Source organism: Corvus cornix, chromosome 1A (assembly GCF_000738735.6).
Source record: "Corvus cornix cornix isolate S_Up_H32 chromosome 1A, ASM73873v5, whole genome shotgun sequence".
In the NCBI taxonomy this organism is placed as follows: Eukaryota; Metazoa; Chordata; class Aves; order Passeriformes; family Corvidae; genus Corvus; species Corvus cornix.
This window is the reverse complement of record NC_047057.1, coordinates 50,408,142-50,434,089: the sequence shown is the minus strand read 5'-3', so window position 1 is coordinate 50,434,089 and position 25,948 is coordinate 50,408,142. Positions and strand designations below refer to the sequence as shown.

Genomic DNA, 25,948 nt, shown 5'->3' with positions numbered 1-25,948 from the left:
CCACCCAGTCTCAGTACCAAAGAGACAAGCCCTGGCATACTTCCTACCTTGGGCATCAATTCTCTTGTCCACATACACCTTGTATGTGAAGGCGTGGCGCAGGGCAATGGCTGCAAAGAACATCTCCACACAGATGATGAAGTCTTGATAGCCAGCAGCTACTGTGCCTTCACCCACAGACACATTAGCAGAGTGGATTTTGGGGATGGCACCACACTTTTCCAAGATGGCCAACAGCATCCCTAAACAAAGGAACAAGTTCATGTAAATGTGCAGAAAACATGGTGTCACAGTAACTGCAAAGAATGGAAATAGCTGTTTGTGCTGTACGTCCTAGACACAACCCCACTCACCACATGAGCTACAAACACCCACCTATGGTCACTTGTACAACAGAGAAAGGAGAAGTAAAATGAGACAAATAGATTAAGGCAAAGAATGTTCAAACACTGATCCCCTTCTATTCTCAACTGACACAAACTGTGAAACTAACTGCTGCAGGAATTAATCAAGTCCAAAAGGGTAAGTGGAGTCAGGTATTTTTGTAAGCACTCCGGTGATCTCAGTGTTGTCCCAAAATAGGCTCTTTAACACAGTGTACAAGATGCCAATCCACACAAAGAGTCCAGGTATTTGGCTTATTTACAGTTCTGCATAGAAAGGGGTGCTGGCTGGGAAATCCACAAAGCCAGCATGATGGCTACCAAAGCTTTTTGCTATTTATACATTTTAGCAAACAAAGCTACTAATGTTCCTTGGCTAAAAATTACCTAATTCTCTTTTTAATTAGTATTCTGTCTTCTATTGGTTAATGATCCTCTCACTGCTCGTGCTAATTAGTCTGCACGCTCAGTCTTTCTCTCCTTTCGAGTCGGTGCTTTCTTGGGTCAGTGGCCGTGATCTCCCCCTGCCAGAATTACCTTTTACTCAGCTGCAGCTGATTCAGCACAGTTGCTGAGCAGTCTTTATTAGTTTCTTCCTTATCTTGGGGGTTCTGCCAAATGTCCCTGTGGCTTGTAAATTCTGCATTTTTTGTGCCCACAATCTGTGTTACATCCTTCTTCCCAAGTTTTGTTAACTTCCCCTGAGGTCACTGAAACATGTTAAGCCCTAAACCTTAACAAGGCAATTCTACTGTCAAGTAATTCGTCCTTCTAACACCTGGGTATCACTTGGAGCTTGTTTGTTGGCTGCCGTTTCACGGATTAAACCTCTTTTCTTGTTGATTAGACTTGAAAGTATACAAAGATCAAACATCAAAGAATGTCCTTTCTTAAGAAAATTCTGACATATTCCACATTTTACAACATCAGCACTTCCACTAGCTAGAGCAAAAACTGAAGTAACAGAACTTTGCATTTAAGCATATTAGTGTTTTTGACACACCACTATAAGAAACAGGTTTCTCCCTGTCAATAGCTTAGTGGCTGAAAAATTTCAGAGAAGACAAAGTGTGTGACCAGATGCCTCAAGATGATAAACTAGACGGCTTATTAGTTTGTAAATAGGGAGGATGGGCCATACTCCAACAGCCTAAATTCCACCTAAGTTCCTACTCAATTAGCCTTTGAAGTGCAGCTCAGTAAACCTAAGTAGGGCACTGAACAGGGAAATGCTTAGAGCCAATTAGTCAGAAGCACTAAGCTTAGGTGGAATTTCAACTTTCCGACTGTGCCTCTGCATCATGTGTATGAATTCTGAATGTCCTTCTCCTGGCAGTGGTTCTGTGGCAGAACACACTGCACCCAGCCAGCTTGCTGCTTCACATACATCACAGACATACCATTAAAATTTTATTTATAGAGCACTAAAAAAAGCACTAAAATTTTTTAGATGTGCCACTTTAATCGATAAAATGGCAGTAGGCGGATAAAATGTTGGCAGCTTGTGTTTTATGATTGTTTCAGCAATGCAGAGGACTCTTCACCCTATCAGCTGATTTTGCCAGGTAGATGTTCTTGTGCACATGCACACACAGGGATAATAAGGATTCAGAAGCATATAAACAAAAATTAAAATGAGCAAAACAGGTTTCCCAGAAAAAAGCAATGAATGACTACAAACCAAATGGAATATAGAAAGACAGAATGTCTATTAATCAACATCTGCTCTATCAACTCCTATGTTTGAGCCCCTGCAGAGAGCTCTTTGTGCCTAGCAAGAGAAGGGAAAAGCAGCTCACCTTGCCAGAAGGACAGGAAGATGACAGACTTCACCATGAAGAACTTGAGGACTGGGCTATAGGGACTGAGCAGCTCACGTGTGGCAAAGTAGAAAAGGAAGAGGGCATACAGTGCCAGGCTGACAGAGATGTTGTAGATGATAGTCACATAGAGGTAGCCACTGGTTACACTGAAAAGAGAAGATATATATGAATGCCTGAAACTTCAGCATGATCTTTTCCCCTTGCCACTGTCAACGGAGAGTTCCAAGAGTCCATTTCCTTCCTGCCTCCCTGTCCCATTCCCCCCTGTAACTAAGGCAGAAAAAGCATGAAACTAAAAGAGGGCTACCTCTGCCTTCTTTTCTCATGCACATCAGTCCATGTAGTCTCATCTTTTCCCACGGCTCAGCACACACAAGGACAATAAGCAAAGCCAGGCAGAGAAGGGGCAGCCAAGTCTTGCATGCTAAATCAATAAACTTACTCAAAGTCACCATCCTGGTACTTGCCGAAGGCCTGAAGGATGACTGTGCTGATCGCCATGAGGGGCTTCACCACACAGAACTGCAGGGTAGCCTACACAAACGAGAGAGGAGGAATGAGAAGGCAGGAGGTACAAGAGGACAAGTTGCCAAACCAGCATCATGATGGAGTGTCCACTGGGACCACTCTGCAAGGCAACACAATCCAGCCCCAACAAGAAGTCTGAGCCTGCCACTTGCTCATCAATTGTGCTTGAGGACTGTAGCACCCAAAAGGAGATGAAGGAGATTCAGAAGATGTACGTGTGCTATCTACTTGTCCAGAATGGGAAGAAAAACCTCTCTGTAGGGTTGTTCCTAGAAGCTGCTCAGCCCTACTCTTCCAGAGGTGCTTTTCACAGGCTGTGGTGCAGCACATTTATGCACTATAACAGTATGAAAAACAAAAAATCCCACACTATGCTATGGCACAGACACAGCAAGTTTAACAGAGACACACTGGGAAAGGAAAGCAAACTCCAGTCCATAGTTGTCACAAAGTTAGGCAAGAAGGTCCCCCGGATTGGAGGGGAACCCCGCTGTCAGAAGAGGAACTTTTGACAGCTGCCACAATATGAAGGCGTTTTGTAAACACAGCGATGTGTGTTGCCACACACAAGTTACGAGCTATTCTGTTGCCATCCACATGACCTTTACTGAATCTCCCCAAAGATTCCATGGCACTTGGGATCAGCTCTATCCATTCTGCCTGTATAAACTACTGCTCCTATTGGGACTGAGTGTTCTCTCAAAGCCACCACATTCTTCAACTTTCTCCAGATGTTGAACTTCAAAGTCCTAAAAAAGGGAAGACTTATGGCCCTAAAAATGTCTCCCTGAAGAGATGTGACCTGTGTCTCCCTGAAGGAGGTTGGAAGAGCCTGGATAGGTGCTGACCTGTGTACATGTTGGGGAGGGCTGTGTAAGGAAAGAAGGTAAAACCAAACAGTAATAATTGCTTTGGACACGATGCAATTTGTTAGTGGTCATAAGACTTCAAGGAGATTAAAAACCTCAGCACATGCCAGTTAGTGAGTCACTTTAAATATGTGAACTGGAAAAGGTCAGGCTAATTGGTAAACAACTCTGTCCTCCGAGCTTCCCCTCCTTCCGATCTGGGGACATTTTAACCATTTCCCTGCAATCCAAACCACCACGTACTATTTTTAGTTGCTTCCCCAGAAGATGCTGTAGCATATGGGAAGCACATGGATGGTGTGTGACCCATGTGTGAGGGTCACCAGACAGAGGCCCAGCAAAGAACCTTGATCAAGACATCTTTAAGGAAACAAGCTGCTTGGATTTTACACCACAGACACCAGCAAAACACCACACTGCTGGAGGTCTACAGGCAACACAGGCAGACTGACCCACAACAAGCACCTGCCTGAGAAAAGTTTGGGGGGCAGGGCGTGAAGGTGGAAAGAAGAAATGTTTATAACACACAGGTTCCTTCAGGATGAAAGGGACTGGAAAGAGCAGAAAATGGGCAGGTGTTGATGGGAGGCAACAGAAGTGCCAGAGATGGTGAGAACACGGCAAAAAAGGGCAAGGTGTTCCTTTCAGCACATTCCTCTTCCTGATCATCATGACGGCAGATACCGCACAGATCAGCACTGGCATTTGCTCTGTTGCCCTTTTGCACCAGCCTTCCCAGGAATTTGCCTTGAAAGGGTCTTCCCCAAAAATCCTGGAAGTCTAGAAGTACCAGAAAGTGAACCTTGGCATCAACAATTTCTCACCAAGGCAATATTTAAGGTGAAGCCAAGAAGGATGGAAGTATTTAAGCATCTCTTTGCAATACAGCCTCCCCAGCAGACTTAGCAGTTAGCGAAGGGCAGGCATGAGTAGCAAAATTGCTGCCAGATACCAGCAAAAGAAAAGCAAAGTATCTACTGAAATCAGAGTTACCAAATGAGCTGGGATTTATGGAAACCAGCAGAAAAAGCACACCTTCCCCATTCCCCAAAGTGTGCTTCTAGTCTTCACTGTTGTGAACAAACTTTCCAAACACAGACACATGCAACCCAGGTGGTGATATCTGCCAGAGGTTGTGGGATGTGAGAAGCAAGAAGTCTAAGGGAAATTATTTCTCCACCATTCATTCACCTTCACGGGTGTTACATCTGCTTATGATATATTTAAAAGGTAAAAGCTAACATTAGGAGCAAAAAGAATAGGTAATGCAGTGAATCAACCAAAGGGTGTCCAAATGAAACCCAAGAGAAACAGCTGAAGCAGCATATTGAGTGCAGACTAGAAAATAAAAGTATCAGGCAAGAAAACAGGAAACCCACATAAGGACAAAATATGGGGCAGGGACAAACAGAACAGGTATGCGAAAGAAGTGGTCCTTTGAAAACGGCCACTTATGCAGCACAGGTTAACACAATATTACCATGAGGCTGCACTGTACTTTTGATGTTCCTGCATATTGCTAAAACACAGAAGATGGGCCATGATGTTCAGGAGAAGCCAGGGCAGATATCTAGACCCAGTGACTGAAATTACAACGATCTCAGCCCTTTCAAAGAACCAGACATGCTTCACACTGCCTCCACAGGGTTCTGCCTCCTGTGTTCATTTCAGGAAGTGAGCAAAGCTCTGAAATTCACCTGCTGTTTCATGACAGCCAGAGGTGACTGACCTGCAATGAGCAGACAAGGGCTGCACAGAGGTTTAGATCTTCCCCATTCACCCGCCCTCGACATACCCAGCTCAGCACAGACAGACACACATGGTGAGCAATACTCGGTTGCTCCTACAAACCAATGTGTCATGCTTAACCTCCATCCCCTCCTCAGCTCCAAACCACAACAGCACTGGGTATTCAGGAGGCTGTTACACAACTGTGGGGTGTCTGCGACACAACACAGACATCAGTTTCTTAGAGTTGGGACCTCTGTAATCCAGAAAGGGAAAGAGTTTCTTCCTAGGATGAACATCAGTTTCAGGAGATAACTTGTGTCTTTAATTAAGGCCTTCCTGATGTGGGGTTGAGTAGAAAATGTTAAAATCATTCTAAACAAACCAACCCTGAAACACCTCCTCTTCTCAGCAGTCCACAGGCCTCTCAAAATGCTGTTAGAGCCCCCCTCAAAGATTCCAGAAATTCAGCAGCAAAAGGCACCACTGCCACCACCACACACTTAATTTCTGCAAGATGGCCCAGTCCCTCCAGCCTATACCTGTTTGCAGAATCTCAGGAATCCAATCGAATATGTCTTTCCCCACAGGCAGCAAGTTCCATACACACAGCTGGACCTGCAAGAGCCAACAAAAGAGTTCACAAGCAAGATTTGGGCAAGAGTGTGAGATTCCCACCCTCTTTATCTACCCTCTCTGTAACAAAGTTGTAGGACTGGTGCTTTCTCCAACAATGACTGCAGTTATGGCCATACCCTCTTTTAGAGATATGTCTGAAACAACATCCTGACCATACACTGCAATTTTTTTTTCCCCTGTAACTGAGTAGCATGGGGAGAAACATAGTTCCTAGAGGAGGCACACACAATCAACTGAAGGCAGAAAGGATTTAAAGGAGGAGAAGGGAGTAAGAAAACAAACAAAGGAATAGGTAGGTGTCCAGAAAAGCTGTGAATCAGTCCAGCTTGCCTAAGAGGACGTGATCAGCCTGATCTGTCTAAGAGCAAGGTACTGGTAAATCATCATCATCTACACTGCCCAGTTCCAGCAGACATTTGCCACCTGACACAGTTTCTCAGGACAGGGATAGAGAAATAGTAGAAGGGCACATAAGGAGGACAGCGTCATGCTGTAAGAACAATAAATACTCACTCAATTGGTTTCCCTCTGATCTCAGACATGATGGAGCTCTCCCCTCCCAAGTACTCATAGCAGAGGCTGAGAAAGTTGTATATTACAAAGGCTGCAAAGACATCAATCACAGTAAAATGACAACCAACTTCAAAACAGGTGCAAGGACCAAGAGTACAGGCAACAGACCAAACATTAGCACGGATTGCTTGTGCAGCACCTTTCCCTTCAAAGCACTCCAGATCATTTTCACTGCATTTATCATGCTACCTCAGCACTCACAAGACTATCTGAACGGGAGTTTGGCCAAAGTCCCAGGCGAGTTCCATGACTCATGCCAAAAGGGTCACAGAACCATTTAAAACTATGGTCAGTCCCTGTTTTATTTGGCATCTTACAGATGCCATTCTTTACAGGGTTCCTGTGCATTATTCCAGGACATTACACTGATAGTAAATAATCTGGAAAAGATATCTCTGATCCATCAGCCGTATGTTATCTCCTGTATTTAATCTTTTGGCTGATGAACAGAGTTTGTCTCTGCCAGGTAACCAGACTATAGACATAAGAGTTGGAGAAACAGAGGGTTTATAACAATCAGTGAAACTCTGTTTTCATATCTGGTGGAGATTTTTGTAAAACAAAAAGGCTCTGTGCTTCATTTTCTCAAAAAGATGAAATTTCTTGTGTGCTAAATAACCGTTTCCTTAGGCCACTTCTTCTCTGCCTTCCCCAGCAACTTGGTACAGATGACAAACAGACTGACCACTAATACTCTGCCCCATTCCAGTTCCCCATAACAGATGTATCTCCTTTTCATGGGATCCAAACTCACTTAAACGTGCATGCAGTGAGCCTGTATACACCCTGTCTGCCACTCTCTTGACTTGTTATAACTGCTGTCGGACCATCAAAGTTGTGCGATTTTTTAGGGCAAGGACTGCATTTCTGCATTTATCACAGACAGCCCTGGGGCAAAATGACAGACCAGATGACCCTTCTTGCAACATTATAATGGTCACCTGTGTCTGGACATCCCCTAGAATGACAACACCCAAATCCTGCTTTTTGCCCCAAATAATCTGGGATAGAAACAGCAGTCTCAAGGAACTTATAAAATAAGAACAGAAACCTAATAATGTACAACACTGAGAAGCTGATCTCCCCAAGCAGCCAGTTATTAGACCTGAGGTCAATTTTTCCACGTGAATGATCTTCCCAAGTCAGTCAAATTCTTCTATAAGTATCCAAACTATGCCCTGGCAAAGAGGTACTCCACGCTCCCCAAAATACTTATAGTCTCAAAACATTGTACTTATGGCTTGTAGACGTGTCTAGCTGGCAAGACTGCTATGGCACATAAAAGCCAGTGCTACACATGCTTCTGTGTATGTAATTGGAATATTGTTATTCCATCTGTAATCCTTATTATTGAACAAAGTCACACAGTAATGATTTTGCCAAAGCTTTAATTAGGGCAGAAAACACCAACCATGGAAAACTTATTTAAATAACTGTGGTAACCCCTTTTGCCTTCAATTTTCCTGCAACTTAGCTGACAGCTCCCAGCACCCAGAGGAAGAAAAGCTGAGCTTTTCCTATTGTCCTCCAGTGACCCCTGCCCTCTGATGTGGTCATTACAATACCAGCTGCCCATTCCACAAGCACCAGGGAAGAGATGACATCAGAGGAAGAAAACCAAACCAAACCAAACAAAACAAAAAAAAAAAAGAAAAAGAAAAAAAGGGAGAAATATCTGCCCATTCATCCCCAAAAGAAGTGCTAACTAGCAAAGCTCATCACAACAGCAAAGAGCTCTTCTCCCATTCCTGGTCCACATTCATCAGATGGTATTCATGATATCAATATAACAAGAAAAAAAACCCCGAACAAACCCTATCTGTGTCAGTGTTTGTACAGAAGCAGAGTCACATGAAAGCGTAACACCAAAACAGGCTCCTCCTAACACACTACAAAATACAGTCCATAAATGGCTTAAGACAGCTTTCAAAATTTATTAATAGGGTCTTCTTCCACCATTCCCTAACAGCCCACTTTGCAATGTAAAACCTTCCCAAAAAGTAAAGAAGGTGGATGGCAAGAGAGGGAAAAGAACAAGAAGGCTGTTTTGAAGCAATGCCCAGAAAAAGTGAGGGAAGAGAACCTGCTTTCCAAAGGTGTTTTCACCTCCAACCTGTAGTTTTCTCATACAGGCCAACAGAGGTGAACTCTGGAGCATGGGCAGCCTCCTGAGCAGATGCTCAAATGTTTGCAAACTCCCAGAGCAGGAGAGGCAGAGGGATGCTGGCTGTTGCTAGGAGAGCAGCAGGCTTCCTACTGGACCTATACACACGTACAGGGCAGGGAAAGAAAAAAACTAGGCCCAAACAAAGATGCCTTCTTGCATCACGTGTGCGTGTTTGCCATCTGCTGCTGCATCCAGAGCATTGTTAGGAACGTGAAGGAGGGCCTGCTGGTCCCTTCAGCTGATTAACTTGTTCACATGGCCAGGGGCAACTCTCTGCAATGCAGATCTCACCAAAATAACTGCACCAATGAGTTAGGGTTTAATGAGGGTACGGTGATAAATTGTCCTCAAAAATACACTGCTAGAGTACAGGGTGCGTAGAGGCTTCTCTCAGGATGAGACCAGGAGAGAAGTTACAATAGCGTTTACAGGAAAGTAACCATTTCCCTCACAGACAGTGCTAGTGGTATTACATCACTGCAGCAGATAACCAACACCAAGGAAGTGCTCATCCTGAACATGACACCCTCTCTTCTACAGGACTCCAAAGCACTTTACACTTCACCAGCCACAGCACATGGCCACTGTGCTACCCTGTGCAAGCACACAAGCGGCCACAGGATGGGACCACAAGAATACATTGCTAACAAACTGCACCAGGAACACAGGACAAAGCAAGTGTCTGGCCGCTAAGTGCTGTTAGAAGAGACAGGAGCTAAGCAATACCTCACTTTCTGACACCCAGATACCATCAGAGTTTTTTGCTTTACCAAAAGCTTTTACCTTCCTGAAGCAAAGGACCCCAGAAAACCAAAAATTTTGTCTCTACAGCACACTGGAGGGAAGGCTCATGCTCAGAGGCCAGCGAGGGAGACGGTCAAGTTGAAGAGGGTTTTGAGCAACCTGATCTAGTGAAAGATGTCCCAAACCATGGCAGGGGTGCTGTACTAGATGATCTTTAAAGGTCCATCCTGACACAAACCATGCTATGATTCTGTGATTTTCAGTCACTAAGCAAGCCATGGTCATCCATTTAGGCACACCATTCAGTACGTGACAGTGACGCTTTCTCCCTGTTCTCAACCAGAAATAGAGTTCTCTCCGGGCAGAGACTTACCACCCCTCCCCCCATTTTCTGTCGGACCCCCCTTACCTTCATAGCAGTCCCGCACTGTGCCAAAGTAAACATAGTACTGGTCATTGGTGAAGAACAGGAGACTGAGCCATGAGTCAAAGGCATAAATGGGCACAATGAAGAGGATCCGAACGATGTAGCGCTGTTCATTTGGGCAGCTATAGCAGCGGAGATGCATGTAGATCTGAGAGACGGAGAGGGGAGACCGGGATCAGCGGTGTATGGAGCAGAGAGGAGAAAGTAGAACTGGAGAGTCAATTGGGCCAGGAAAAACAAACTCAGTAAATCACCTCTTGATTGCCTCCAGCAGCCTCAAGGTGATGAACATAAAAGATAAATCACTGTTATCATATGGCATTGATATAGCAACCCTTAGCTTGCAGAGAGGAGGAATGAGAGGGAAGAGAAAATGGAGGCATTTCTAATCTAGTTTCTTATAGGGAATTGATTTATTTTTACATCACCCTGCCCACGTTCTTTTGTTCATACCTTTTTTCCCAGCTATCAGTCCTATATTCCTGCTATCCTCTTTTAAATACCTAAGATTCATAACAGTGCAGGCTGCTCTTCTCTGAAAAGGGAAGGTGCACGCAATTAAGTGCACGCTTATTGTGAACACTCACTCTTTTGGCTGTTTTGGATGCTTTTGAGACTTTCACCTGAAACAACCTCAGAGCCCTTTACAGCACATCCCAAAGCTGATAAGCCACAGCCCATCTGCTCAAAAGGTGTCATTCTGCACATGGGTCACAGCACAGCCACAAAAGGTCAGCCATCAGGGGAGCACTGTGCTCAAAGGAACCACACAGTTTGTTCTGTCCGACTGCACACATGCCAACGTCTCTAAGTCACTGGCTGGGGGGAGCACAGCATCCCCACCCTACCCTCTCCCACCACTCACAATTCCTTAGCCATCATTAAATCCCACCCCTAAGATGCTTTTTCACGGAATACCCACCTCCTGGAAAAGGTATTGACCACAAGCACACCCTGAAGATGAGCACAACCCCTGTCATGCCCTAATAACACGGGCAGAGCTTCAGCATGAGTTGTGGGTATACTCGGTTGACCACGGAGTCAGCAGAGGGAAGGCCTCTGTACAGTAATTCTCACTGAGCTGCTGTCCCAGCTGCTGGAATTAGTAACAGCCAGCTGATTACATACGTGCCTCACCACTGACTGATTCTGCTGCCTGAAGAGGCACAAGCATTTGTCTGAAGCTTCACCCTGCATTTTGGGGCGCTGCGAGGATTCTCCAGAGACTAACAAAACATACACAGACAATCTCATCCTTCCATTGTAAGGGAGAGGGGCTTCCGTCTCCATGACAGCTGTCTGTTGCTTATCCCTTCCTGGTCAATATTGACTGAAGGGCGCAAAAATACTTCTGTTTCCTCTCCCTGTGAAGGGCTCACAAATATTTCCGACTCCTCTTCTTAACCCATGAGGAGCTCACAAAAACCTCATTTCCTGAGGAGAACGGGTTGAAAATAAACTAACAAACCTTAGAGATATTTTTGCCTTGCGACAATCCCAGTGACACATCTCATCCAGCACAGAGACAGCTGACACTTGAGTTCAGATGACTCCAAGCTTTGCCCTTGGGATGTCAAAAGAGCCCTGTGATCCATGTGCCTGGGAGAGCACAGGAACTGCTGCCATGTAAGAGGACAACAGCGCGTTTCAATCAAAAGTGTCTCTCTGGCACTGACCTCCATCAGTTTCTTCAGAGAAGGGCATTCATGCCTAACTGTGCAATGTTATACTGCAGAGGAAAATTTCTTCCTACCCTCAGCAGGTGATCAATTTGACAGGAGGATCCATGGCACTTGTAATTGTTACCCAAGCTGGTGAAACTGCAGGTGTTACTCTTATTCCTCTGTGACTAATCCATTTTTTACCTTCACTGTACTCCATCAATAGGCTGTACTTTTCTAGATTCTAGTCATCACTCTGGAATCTATGATCCAACAGGTACAAAACACAGGTTGATAAATAACAGGGCTTGTGTTTCCCCACTGTATTTTTCAGTTCACATGACAACTTCATGAAAGAGAGGGACAGAACAGGATGCAGGGTTTGACTTATTCTGGCTCCCAGGACACCTGCCCCAGAGAGAGGGGAGGGGAAAAAATTCAAATGAAACATTTCCTGCTACTCCTTTCCGCAGCAGAGTTCAGCCTGTGGAATCCACTGGCACAGGAGATCAAAGGAGGAATGTCAAATAACAGGTGACTAGGATCTTTTAGCTAACAGCTGACACCAAAAAAAAAGGCAAGATTCATCTAAAGACCTGTGAAAGGATGGCCTGAGATAACAAACCTTTCTGCACACCTTCCAGAGATGGCCAAATGTTTTATACCTGCTAGTTTTAAAGAGTGTGCTTCCCCTCCATTCACACTGTGGAAATGGTCTGTTCCTTCATGTGGGGAAAAGGAAAGGATGAAAGTACAAGTGACAGAGTTTTACCTGATGGCAGGTGATGAGCAAAGCTGTCCATACAAAGAAACCTGAGATAGCCTGAGCAGCAGTGGTCATGAGGAATATTGGCTGCTCCACAGCTGTGGGGCTGCCATCCTCTGGCATCCAGGAGAAGTTAGGAGCCACAGCTGGAGTGGTGGCAGCTGACCCCAATCTGGGGGCTGCAGTGACATCAGTCATCATTATCATGGTGCCTTTCGGTGTGACGTTCCAGTTGGGATTGCTCAAGAGCTGCCCACGAGCCAAGACCTGTCAGGGAAGAGAACCACAAAGCAATTGAACTCACCTGAAAAGAGCTGGGAATGTAACAGAACTTTACACCTCTCACATGCCTTTCACCAGGCTGCTCACATGTTTTATGAACAGGACCTGGGTAAGCCTGCCACTGCCACCCCTCGTGATATAACAGATCACATGGTACTCAGGAACCTCTGACAGCCTCCCAGAGACCATGAAATCCGGCCACTGCCATCATCACCACCCTTCTGCAACAAAAATACGTAAGATGAATATAGCATTCACTGGAGATCATAGAATCACAGGATGGTTTGGGTTGGAAAGGACCTTAAAGATCATCTAGCTCCGAGCTCTGTGCTGCGGGCAGGGACACCTTCCACTAGACCAGGTTGCTCAGAGCTCCAACAAACCTGTTTCTGAACACTTCCAGGGATGGAGCATCCCTAACTCCTCTGGGCAACCTGTGCCAATGTCTCACCTCTCTCACAGTAAAGAATTTCTTCCTAATATCTAATTAACCTACTCTCAGTTTAAAGCCATTTCCCTTAGTCCTATCACTACACACTCTTGTAAAAAGATCAGAAGGAAGTGTCTAAATAATCCGTACTGGAACGTGACAGGCACACCTAAGTTAACAGCTCTATTTTCCATGAGTACAGGCTATTCTGCTGTGTCCTAGTGTCATGGTTAGCCTGCCAAGCATCAACAAGAACATGTGCCACAGTGTCCCTGTGCAGGAAGGGGGCAGGGGGAAGAATATCCTAATTCCTCCAGCGAGCAGTCCCCACCTCTCCTACTGCCACATTGAAAACCACACTCAGCCCAAAGCACCCTCATTGAAGGCCATGCAGTGAAAGCTCTTCTCACTTTGACAGCATGAATAGCGTGAAAGCCATGCTTTTACCAAAATTTGTATGGCATGGTACATTTAGCCAGCCTGTTACTAATTTTACTAACTTTGCATTGTTTTCTACATGATGTGAATTTAACTTGATTGGCTTTTAAAAGCCAGCTGACACATAAAAACACATGCAGAACACAAGAATATGCAAGATTTCAAAGCAGCATGATCCTTGGCCATTTCCTGGATAAAAAGCTATCTTCTTTCAATGGAACAAATTCTTGAAGGTCTAAGATCTAAAGTAGCTATTATTTTCAATTTGGTCATAAGCAGGCTCTAGTGTGACCTCTGGATTGGAGGAAGATAATCCACTTAAACCAAGATCACAAGCAGGCAGCCATTGGTTGTATCCATTAGAAGAGCTGCTTCTGATGTGACTATCAAAGGGAACAGCATAATACTGCCTCCTTCTGATAACCTCCTAATATTTTTCGGAATAGCTCTTCTATAAAAGCCCAAGACATAGCTCTTACCCAGGCCTTTATGATCAGTGGATGGAAAGGGCTTTAGAAAGGCCAATGATCCATTGCCACAGTTTACAGCTGCAGCAGGGAAGGACACATCTGTCATCTACTGACAGGTTGTTACAGAACACGAAAGAGAACATGTATTCACAGAGGAACTGCCCCAGCCTTGCTTCACCTGAAGACACACCACAAACTAGGGAACAGGTACCCAGTAAAAGCAGAGTGCCAGTAGCAAGTCCTTTCCACATGCACACTAAGATGTGCAAATGGCCCCTTTAGCACAGGCTTTTCCAGAACACACTCCTGTATCAGTGATGTGCAGCAGTCTGATGTTACCTTATGTCACACTCCACCTCCTTTTTGCTTTCTTCCATGGGGGAAAGAGGAAAATCCTGGGAAATACCCAGATTTGTTTAAGCATGTATTATCTTACTACAGGCGGAGTTGCACAACTGCTGTGCTTTATTTTATAAATTAATCATCAAACTTGGCTTTTCTTTGTTCTTTCCAGTTGTTGTTTTTCCAAAATATCCCTGCTCCAAGTTACAGCTTTCCATAACTGCATGTACAGTAGGATAATTCCTTTCCAGGCCTGATCAGTACAGGAAGTATCACTTAAGTTTTGAGCTTCTAAGCATACACATACACACACTCTTCATTATCTGTTCTGTATCTAAAAATTTGGAGAGATGGAGGCTGGGTGGAGATGTCACAAGTCAGCAAGGTTTTCACTGCTTTGAGAAGAAAGGGATTTCTACCCAAGTAACTTCTGAAGCAACTGAACATGCACAGTGCTGAGAGTGCTTCCACAAAGCTCAAAAAGGGCACATCTAAAATGAAATCAGAGCAGATGCACCTGTGGTTAACCTAGCTCTAAATAAAGTCCAGCCAGCTGCAGTCCTGCACATCCCAGTGCACTTTGGGAGCTATGCAAGACAGGAAGCTGCTAAGCCCTTCCTAAAGTTCATGGGGGGAGAGGATCTGTACAGCAGACCACAGGTGCCAGGAGGAACAGGACCTGGACCTCCGCACTCCAGACAATCAAACCACATCAATGGCACAGACCCAAATGCAGCATCCCTAACATCAGCAGAACCAAGGATCCAAAAGGGAATTCTTCTGTGTCTCTGCACTCATTCTAAAATAAATGGAAACAGCAAAATGTGATCAACAAGCATTTTGTCATGACAGGGGTTATGTATTCAGAAGCGAGGTCACTTATAAATTGAAGTTGTGTATGTAACCTGAACATTGCCCCGTTGTGATTACAAATCAACAGCCATTAATTGCATGATTGTGCATCATTCTTCACCTAATCCCCTTCAATTCACAGTCACTGAAATTAATACCTTTTTCCACCACTGTGTTCTGAAAGAAAATACACAAACTCTCTTACAAAACAGGGTTCTACATCGCCTACCCAAACCCCAAACCACCTCACCCCTGAGCACTCCCCTGATCTTTGGGGTTACCCCTGAAGACAGCTTTTTATCTCCTTGATGCCTTTTATTGGTTCTATGCATTAGTTTGCAGTTCATTCTCCTTGCTAGTGAAACATGAAGGAATGCTGTACTCCAAAATCTGCAAAATTAACATAAACCTTCCAAATTGTCCCTTCTAATCTCCTCAAGTCCCACACATCATAGCTACAGCGACAGGTATAAGCAGTGCACAAAGCTGTTACGAAATACTACTGTATGCAAGAAGCTGAATCTGTAAGAGCAATTCTGGTCTATACTTAAGAAGCAGGTAACAGCACAGATGACTGGAGCCTTAACCAGGAGAGTGGATTTCAGCTCATCCACTACCACCAGCTCAGTCCGCTAGCTCCTCTTCTACCTTGTTAAAAACAGCACCATGAGGGTGGGCTGCGGCAAGCCTCTCAACAGGCCTTGCTTCTGAGATGCCTCTTCCCCACTGTGCAACAGGACACAAGCCCGGCAAAGGTGGTGCCAGAGAACATGTCACAACAAAAATACTGCCTTGAGAAGCTACGGATCCAGTACCTTGGTATCAGCAGCTTCCCTCTTACCTGACACTGTGAATGTGTTTTGACACTTATTTCTTGGACATCTACCTTCATCACAGCCCAAGTCAGTGCCACAACTCATCTTCCTGCTTCCTCTCATGCTTGGGTAAAAAGGTACTTTCCAACAGCCACAAAGCTATTCCCTATTCACCTCCATCTTCCCCACTACTTTGCTACTTCAGTTGTGCAACGACCTGACACCAGTCAGGCTCCTGGCTGGGATCTCTTTCCTGGTGCTCCTCCCAGCTGGCTGTATTTCTCTGTTGTTTCTTGCGCATTTTAAGCTCCCTGGGACAACCATCTTTTTGTTCTCTGTCCATACAGTTCCCAGCACTGCAAGGTACCAAACCATGAGGAAAGCGCTTGACGTTACCGTATGTCAAATTAGGGACATTTAGAAACCTGAATTACCAATGTGATACAAATCAATCTAATGCATAATAAATTTTGAAGCGTTTCTTAATCTTCCGCCATATCCTGTGTTCTCTGCCCACCTCTTTCATCTCCACCTCATTGCTTCCAGTTCAAGGGAGAGTAAAGTTCCTTGCACACTTATTCTCCCTCTCTGGAGAGCTCTCCTAAATATATCAAAGGAAAATATTTCAACACTTCTAAACTTCACTCTTGGAGCTTTCCCCATCTCCAAGTGACTACCTTGCTCCCCCCGGAGGTAGCCTGCAATATAACAGGACCAGTACAGAAAGCCAGGAAAAGCACTAAACTTTGGGAATTGGAAACAAAGCACACATAAAAGTACATCCAGGTAAACACACAGGGCTTTCAGACATAGGTTAGGTGTATTCCAGGATACCCACAGGAAACCTGGTTTAGAGCTCGTATGATTCTTCTACATGGGCTACAGGAGTTTCTGGCAGTGCTGAGGTCTGTGTGAGGTCTGTACACAACCACTTCCCAAGATGGGCAGCAGAGCCCCCATCCCCTACCAGCTGTCACCTGTTCCTGCCCAGATGACATTACAAGTTATGCACGTTAGAGCAAGACAAGGCCTTGTGCTACCAGGGCATTAGCTTAAACACCAACCTAGTGCTTCTTACACTTATCTACACATCTTCTGGAAACACTTCACGAGTATTAGAGGGTGCTCTCAATGCAAGGTGGCGAAAACAAAACAAAGCCTGTACTATTACTACCAAGATAGCTATCCTGATAAAAACCTGGAGATGCAAAACACTGTTCCTAAGATCCTTGGAAGCTCCAAACGGCATGGGGACCAGTTCTCTTAGAGACACCACACAGATGTGAAGTAGCAGCAATGCATCCACATGGCCTGCATCCACAGAAAAAACAGCAGCACACTAATTCTCCATTAGAAGCAGATTGCCAGTCCTGTATCTTTTGGAAACAGAGATCTTCTGTCTCCAACATTAACATGGCAGTTTCTTCTGCTGAAAATAAACTCAGAACAGAAAACAGACAGGATGTGGCAAAAGTGAAAACAAAAAACTTCATTTTTGGCTTGCATAAAGGCATGGAAAATGTTACCGCTAAGGAGGAGCTATTTCTACATAAACAAACATAAATATGAAAACCTCATTTCTGATGCAACAAAAGTGGTGTAAGAGGAGGGAAGAAACCATGGGGTTTATCTGAACACATATTCAACCACAATCTAATGAAGGAGGAGGTGTCTGCCTGCTCTGAGCGAGACCTACCCCAGTGCCAATAGGAAAAGAGCCCCACACGACAGGACTCAGAAGCTGTTCTCTCCCATCTGCAAATACAATCTGTGTTTTTAAAATAGATCATCTCATCCGAGGCTGAAAGTATTTAATTTCTAAACTGCTGAGCGAGCAAAGAACGATACACAAAGCTATCCCATGAAAGAGTCTTAACAGCTAAGCCTCCTTCTGCTGTTCAAGACACAAACCAAAAAAACACACACAACCTGGCTGCAAGGTTCTCCTGGAGAGCTACGAGACAAGAAAGTGTTCTTCCTTAAAACTTAATCCACACTTACATTGCTTTAAATATCCACCGTACTGAACTTTGTTAAAATACCACAAAACCATCTTCCATTCCCCTCAAATTATTATGCCTCCAAGAGTTTCTCCACTAAATTATCTTTATTCTGGATCCAAAAAGGCCAATACAGAAGTGCCATGCAGTAGATAAATCAAAGCCTGAGCTTTCTGCATCTATTAGGACACAAGCAAGAGCTTTATATTAGTGAAAGCAGCAGCTTAATGTTTTTTGACAATGTGCCCTAGACTTACAAGGAATACAAAAACACAGGACAAAATGGTTCAAGGTTTATTTTAGACTATTTTAATTATAACAATGCCCAGAATTGCCAACTGGGACCAGCTCTCTCTATCATGCTAGGTATATATGATAAATAATTAATTTAAGGTCTTTTCAACACCCAAAGGGATGGCATCACCAGCTGAAATGGTAAAAGAGAGGAAAAGGAGCAGGTAGATAGGACAAAATAGCACTACACAGTAAGAGAGTCACTGGCACAGCTGAAATCAGTGATAGCAATCCAAGAAAAATTAAACACTTTTACATTTATTACTTCTTAAACTGCTTTTGCTCTCTGGGGTGGCATCTAGTTTACTGAGCTATGAGACATGAAAAGGTCCCAACAGTGCATTTTTAAGCTCTCCAGCAGCACTCCCAAAACAATCGGAGTTAAACATGTGACCTGGCATGCAATTTTAACCAGTACAGCTCATTTACATTTTACTGCTCATGCTGGGCAAAGCTTTCTTAACTCCAAGTTGGTGAAAGTCCCCCCACAACACACACTTGACACACAGGCACACATAGGTAACTCTGAACACACATGAGCAACGCTGCGCTCAGTCACAAGACAAGCACTCACCAGACTTACAAGCACACACACTGCTTGCATCTACAGTTACTGCACTCCATGTCAGCTTAATGCACTTGTCTGCCTGCACAACAAATGCAGATCCAAATGCAGTTCTCCTCAATGTTATTTCTTTAGAGGAGTGAGCGGTCTGAGGAGATGGCCCAGTCACAATTTCACAGCTGTTGGTACAGTCAGTGAAACAAGAGAAAAGTGTCACTGGGATAGAAGACCAGTAGCATCAGCAAGAGTGGAGCAGGGAGCCATTAGCTCAGAAGCAGAAGGCAGAGAAATCAGGCACCTAAAGAAGACCAAACCACAGGGCAAGGTACACACCCACTAAGTCACATTCAAGAGATGATCCAATGCTTACATACACACAAGACCGCAATGTACACACAAACAATTTCACCTTCAGCAAGGTCACATCCCCACTTTTCTCATTTTAGGGAAGTTAAAATCAGAAAATACCACAAAAATCTTCTCCACTTCCAGCTCACATGGCCCCCACCCATTTTGCTAGCCCATAGTCATCCCAAGAGAAGCTTCCCCTCCCCATGCATCCATTAAAAAACTCAGAATCAACAACAAAACCCTTTTACCCTGAGCCATGCACTCTTCTTTCCAGAGTTTTTTTCTGCTCTATTAATTTCTGTTGTCTCACTGTATTCGCACAGCCCTCCTCCCCCCACTCCCCCCATCCTCCTCCTCCACCTCTTTTTTTTTTTTTTTTGTGGACTGACCCACATTGTGATAGGTCAACATCCAGTCCCTTTTTTGGAAGGGGACAGGAAAAAGAGAGAAAGGGGGAGGGAGAGGAGGAGAAGGGATGTTCCCCAACCTTCCAACCGCTCCTTTGAGAACAGGATCAAACACACTTGGGCCAAGCACTGTGTCCCTTTCCCATACTCCCAACAGCCCCACTCCACACAAACCAGGCAAGCCCTCTGCTCCCAGGGGAGAAACACAGAAAGACTATAGATATTCTGCAGAGGGGAAAGAGGCAAGAAGAAAAAAGGATGTGTTGTAAACAGTTGTGTCCCACATGACAGAGGATGTTTGCACTGCATTTTCCAAACTCTCAAGAACAAAGTCAAATCAGAACTTATTCCACTACCACTTGCATTCATTGTTTCCCACCTCCAAGTGCCAAGACAGGGTAGACAACAGTTTTAAAGTTGCCACAGTGTATACAGTTTCTTTAAGAAGAATCAGAACTCAAACTCTACAGCAGCATGGAAAAGTATTGAACTTGTGGCAGTCACGCACAAAGCAAGTTTTTCTAATACACTAGAGTATACTTTTCCACGCAGAACATGACATATAGAATCTACCAGATCAGATCCATACTTCGACTTAGCAAGTAAATGAGCTGAAAGAACCCAGACATCTTATCACAGGTCTAGGCAACTGTGCAGTGGTGCCTATGAGGGCAGTGGCACATCTGACTTCCCTAGCAATCATTCTCTGATGCAGACATGCAGCAGTGATAAGCACTGCAGAAGTAAAATCAGTGATTCTCCACAAAGCACCCAAGGCCACACTCACTATAAAGCCATTCTGTTATTGCTACAATAACAAGTGATTGGTTTGGTTTTGTTTGTGCCTTGTTGTTCTTCTTTTCTTTCTTTTTTTTTTTTTTAACCTCTGGACATAAGACACAAACATCCTTCTTAATTCCCCAAAACCACGAACTTCTAATTTCATTGCTCCTATCTAACACTAGCCCCTCCACACTCATCTCCTGCCCTGCTACTTCATCAAGAAAAATTTAAATCCTACAGAGGCAAAAGCTTTGGAAAGCAGAATTAGGACCTTTCTATTTCTCTGTATTCCTGGACTCATGGGAGTCACTATCCCAAAAGCCATTAGCAGCAATGCATTTTCTCTATACAGAAAAAAAAACCACACCAAGCATCAGCCTGAGAGGGTGCAGCCCTAAAAATAGGAAAAAACTTAAACCCAGTATTTCCAGACATCGTGACACTAAATTACCTGTTTGCATGAAGTTGCCTGAAAGGGAATTTATATGAATGACTTTTGGCTTAAGACTCTTGTAAAATCAGTGCCATCACAAAGTCATTCGGGGGGGGAGGAAGTCTGTAAGTCAGGAGAGTTTGGAGGAGGAGAGAATGCACTCCCAGCTGGTGGGACAATTAGCTGCAAATAGCTTCACCCACCACTAACCAGTCTTTCCTAGCAAAACTGGCAAGGACGAGACAGGATGTGGTGAGCCATGAATATAAATTCACTCACTTCTAACCCGCCTTCTAAGGTGACTGACTTGTCCGTGTTCATTTCAAGTAACCTGGACAGACGCACAGCTACATTACTGCTGCCTAGGCTGTATCTGTGTTGGAGACAACCAGGCAGCTGCAGGCTCCCAAGCAATCAGCTCAGCAGCCTCCAATAGCATCCATGTCATGTTCTGCAGCCTGAGGAGGGAACACTGGATCGGCAAGGTCAGCTTTTAAGGCATTATTTCATCTCATCTCCTTCTTGAAGCCTCACTGCTGCACTACATAACATGTTGCAGTCATTTTCTTTGCTGAATCAGAGGGACCATTTCTTATTAGCAAATTGATCGGGGGCCACACGTACAAAAAACCCAAGCAGAGATGGACATTTTGGGGCTAGACACAAAAAATGTGAGGCTGTGAAACCAACTCTCTATGCTCTTGGTCACTCTTCATTATACAGCATCCTCAAATAGCTGATACTTTCAGTATCATCAGATTCCCAGGCACTGTGACTGTAAGATAGTAACAGCAACATTCCCATCCTTTCAACACAGAGACAGACTTGTGGGTGGGGAGACAAATATCCAGCTACTGTATGGGTTAATACTGCAGGTAGAACGTCAGTTATTTCCCTTTTCAGGTTTCCTGTGAATTATGCCCCTCAGGGGCTATAAAAGACCTCGTCAAACCCAGATACAGCACAGTTCCTGAGCAGCTTGCCTATACACTGCATTTTCCCTGGACACAGCTTGCTCTGTTGCCTTCCCAGACATGTTATACTTACACCATCAGGAACAAAAACCCCATGGAGGCTGACCTGATTTTTAAAGAGAGAAAACCTGGCTATGAGCGAGTACTCCAGCCCCTGCCTCTTCTTAGAAGAGGGAGACTCTGAGGTGAGACTCCTGGAGGATGCCTGCAACTCACTGCTTTAGCTGGCAGAATTTCACTTCCAAAACTGTCCTGGGGAATTGCTGCTCTGAAAACAAGCCCAGTTGTTCTCCCCAAAAGTAGTCCATAAAAGGGGAAAAAAAAAACCAACAAACCAAAAAAGAAAAATAGACAAAAATGGGGGAGAAAAAAGAAAGGAAAAAAAAAAAGAAAATAAACACCCCCAAACCCCTTACTATAAGTGTGTTTTCAGTTCAAGGACTGTAATATTTTACAGTTGTTTCAGCTAAGTGTTTCAATCCATCTTATCACAGTGTCAAACTGCTTTCAGAGTCCCAAGTATTCTGGTAGGGTGTGAGGTCCTGACAGGAAACCGCTCTTCCACCACAAGAAAGCAAACCCCAATGAGTCTGGGAAGAAGTGAGAAGAGCACACAACAGACACAGCGCTCCAAGCGAACGGCTGGGCAAGTCAGCACACAAAACTGCAACCCAGTGCTATTCTCTACAGCACCTCAAATTTCCAGGGCCTCAGCAAGCACAATCAATCACAAACTCTAAAGCAGAGAAGAGCTTCTGCCCCCAGCCAGGGCCGTTCAATAACACACAGCTGCTTTGTTACACGGGCAGCCAGCAGCAGGCGTGTACTAGAAAAGCTCTACTGTACAAAGGTTAAATGCAATTTCTCTCTGAGGCTGTGCTATCTTCTTCATATCGTAGACAGACCAACCCGTACATTCACTGCTGCTTTCCCTGGTTTCCTCAAGTTTAGGCTGCAAACACTGAGAAAACAAGTAATAGCAGTGGCTCTTCAGAATCAACAAGTCTGATTTGAAACTTCGTGTTTTACTTCAACCTTCATTCAATACAACACTGGGCTCTTGAAGCAGCTAGGACCAAACAACAAACATCTCCTGAGGAATTCACTGTTTCCACCAGACATTGCTGCAAGAGCTCAAAGATACCCTTTGAGCTGCTGGAAAATGAAACAGGCCCTTCTGCTAGAAGGAGCAGGTAACAGTTTATCTCCCTCAATGTAAACATAAGCCAATTAAAAATGAAACCACAACAGGAAGGGAGAAGGAATGAAGCGTAAGCTCCTCACGTGGAAATTAAAAGGTTGTCATCTTATGTCAAAACATGATTATTAGATGTTTCAGTTAATTCAGCAGTAGAACTGGGTAGAAAAAGGAGCTACCTTTTTTGAGGGGGGAGGAGGTGTTTTAAAAGTTATTTAGTGCTAGAAAAAAACCCCACCCACCCTTCCTTTATCCATGAGAAGAAAAGAACCCTAATCCCACAATTAGCAAAAGCTCACCTCCCAGCCTGCTACCAGCAAACAGGCAAAGAAGCTGACAGAGAACAAGGCAGATTTCTAGCCGGATTCTGTCAAATGCTTAGAGACCAGACAGCTCAGAATGCTTTCATTATGCCAAATCAGCCAGTCACACTGAACTCATTTTCTGACCAGTTTATCTAAGAACCTTCCCCTTTTGACTGCCACGTGTCCCAAGGAGACAGACAAACTAAAGTCCAAAAGATGCCCAGTGGTTGGGAGGTGCTCATGCCTTTGCCCCACATCTCCAAAACACAACTCATTCAAGTGCTCTGAGACCTGAGCAGAATACAAAGAAAAACATCTGCCCACACCACCGAGCTGGTCAGAAACGCTGACTTCAATAGTAAAGCTTCCCAATCATTTTACAGCAAGACCAAATCACTCCTGCTCCACATGCAGAGGCACCCACCTGCTGCTTAAGGTTTACAGCACAACCATAATAATGATGGTATTAAGGACCTAAAAACCTGCTCCCCTAAGCCAGAGCAGCTTTGAAGCCCATTTTCTTGGGGACAATGGTGCAGAAAAAGTCAGAAGAAGGCCTTTCTGGCGTACCTTCACTATAAGAAAAGCTCTCTCTAAAACCTTATTGTTTAGTATTTAGTCAACATCCTAAAAGCATGAGAGCTTATTTTTTTCCCCAACAGTATCACACAAATACAAACCTTTAGTATTAGAAACCTGAATAACACGAACATTTCTAGAGAAATCTGTGTTCCCTTTTAGGGAGGCTGCTAAGCTCTTAGACCAAAGGGTAACATCCAGCAATACAAGTTCCAAGGCACAGTTAACTGCTGTATTAAATGAGCCAAGTCTTCGTTAGTGGGAGGTATGCTCTATTACATTTTCATCGATTGTTTTCTTTTCCTTGCAGGATAGGAAAGCCATTTCTATTCATCCTATTAGCCTTTGCTCTATTATTGATCAGTGTCTTCTAATTTTATCTTTAACATAGGTAAACAGTGTTCTCTCCCAGGAAACCTGTCTTTATGCCTTCAATAATTACTCCTGTTCAAGCTCCTTACAGGGCAAGAACAATTTCAAACTTTCTGTAAGCAGGAACCATCTTCACTATTTCCTCTAGATTTCCCACTCCTCCTCCTCCACCCACTCTTGACAGCTTCAGTGTTCCAGGCAGTTTTCATAAAGCTGTCCCTGAAATCACTCTAGTCCCTTTCCACAATTCATCAGAACTCAGTCACGCACACGTTCTACCAAAGCCTTCCTTCCATTATACGCTGCAGCTGCCAAGGCTGAATTTAGCCCTCACAGAGCAATTGAGATTTCGAGACACCATGAACATCCAAACAAGACCCACCACAACTCAACTACAAAGCAAGAGAACACAGACACAGTAACAGCCTCCTCACAAACCTACCACACCAGCACATGCACGAGGTGTCCGTCAGTCCACCTCGTCTGAGCCACAGGAAGCCCAGCAAACACAAACCTGCTGCCCACCACGTTATTGCAGTCTACTGAGCTCCCAGCCCACCCAGGGCCAGACACACCCGTGCAGACAGTGACACCCACCCAGCGCCACCAAGGAGCGCGACAGCGCCGGGGAACGCGGGGGCTGTGCTGGTGCGTGTGTGTGCACAGGGAGAGCGGGACAGCTGCAGCAAGGACGGGCTGCGGGGTGGGAGGGAGAGGAAGGAATTGGGTGGGCTGCACCAAAGGTGGGGGCGAGGCTGTGGGCAGACGCGGGGCTGGGGGCGGTGTGTGTGTGTGTAGGTATGGAGGCCATGCGGGAGGAATGTGCGCGGAGGGGGAATGGTGGGGTCAGCCCTGAGAAGAAGGGAGCGCACACCGGGAGGGAACGGGGCGGAGGGCTGAGGGCGGACGGGCGTAGTAGCGCGGGCCACGCCGGGGAACGGGAGGAGGAACTGGGGGGGAGCGGGAATCGCGACCACATCGGGCCGGCGCGGGGCGCAAGGTGAGTTCGTGGGCGCCTCAACGAGCCACCCCCGCGCCAGCGCGGCCCCTCCGGCCCGGCCCGGCCCGGCCCACGCGCCCGCAGCCGCCCCCGCCACGTCTTACCATGCAGCGGGTGGGCGGGCGCGGCCCAGCCCGGTGGGGCGAGGAGGGGTCGGGTCGAGCCCTGCCCCGCTGCCCCGCGGGCGGCGCCGGCACCGGCGCGGGGACGCGGAGGCCTCAGGAGCCCATGGCGACGCCGGGCCCGGCCCGGCCCTCCCTCCGCGCCTGCGCACGGCACCGCGCGCCCCGCCCACTGCCCGCGCGGGAGGGGGAACAGGGTGACGTCACCGCTCCTCTCTTAAAGGGGCAGCGCCGCCGGGGCGGGGGAGCGGAGTTGTTCCGCAGCGCCGGACGGAGGGATGAGCTTCCCGGAGCCGGGCACCCGGGCGGTCCAGCGATCCTGCAACTCTGTTCGCCCGCCAGGCCGCCTAAGGGCAGTACTGGCCACAGGAAGATCCTGCCCCAGGCAGATTTCCACCTCGACCTCAGCGCCGTTTTCCCACAAACTCCGAGTGAAACAAACATACGCAGAGGTGTCGGAAACCAAAACCGTGCCTCTACTCAAGCCCGAGCAAGGCACTTTGAGTCTTAAAAAAAAAAAAAAAAAGGCAAACAAAGAAGCCAGACGCACCACGCCCTAGAACGTGAACGTTTAATACGACTGTGTTAGCAAAAGGAGGTGACATGCTACCCGAGATAAGGTTGACGA

At 45.6% G+C, this 25,948-nt stretch overlaps 1 protein-coding gene across 2 annotated transcripts in view; it reads right to left on the bottom strand.

Moving 5' to 3' along the window:
* The window catches only part of TMEM184B (transmembrane protein 184B), a 30,429-nt gene extending 5,021 nt beyond the window's left edge, over positions 1–25,408 (bottom strand). Inside the window, exons 1-8 of one of the 2 annotated variants that reach the window (XM_039571537.1) lie at positions 25,303–25,408; positions 12,315–12,575; positions 9,864–10,029; positions 6,484–6,574; positions 5,874–5,949; positions 2,649–2,740; positions 2,183–2,352; positions 48–242 (exon numbers count right to left, since the gene is read on the bottom strand). In XM_039571537.1, the coding sequence (XP_039427471.1) occupies positions 48–242; positions 2,183–2,352; positions 2,649–2,740; positions 5,874–5,949; positions 6,484–6,574; positions 9,864–10,029; positions 12,315–12,575; positions 25,303–25,305 (1,054 nt within the window). In that variant the 5' untranslated portion in view covers positions 25,306–25,408. Of the gene's footprint in view, positions 1–47; positions 243–2,182; positions 2,353–2,648; positions 2,741–5,873; positions 5,950–6,483; positions 6,575–9,863; positions 10,030–12,314; positions 12,576–25,302 lie in introns of those variants that run through there. The other variant, XM_010410579.3, reaches the window with a different exon arrangement.
* Between the last annotated feature and the right edge of the window lie 540 nt (positions 25,409–25,948).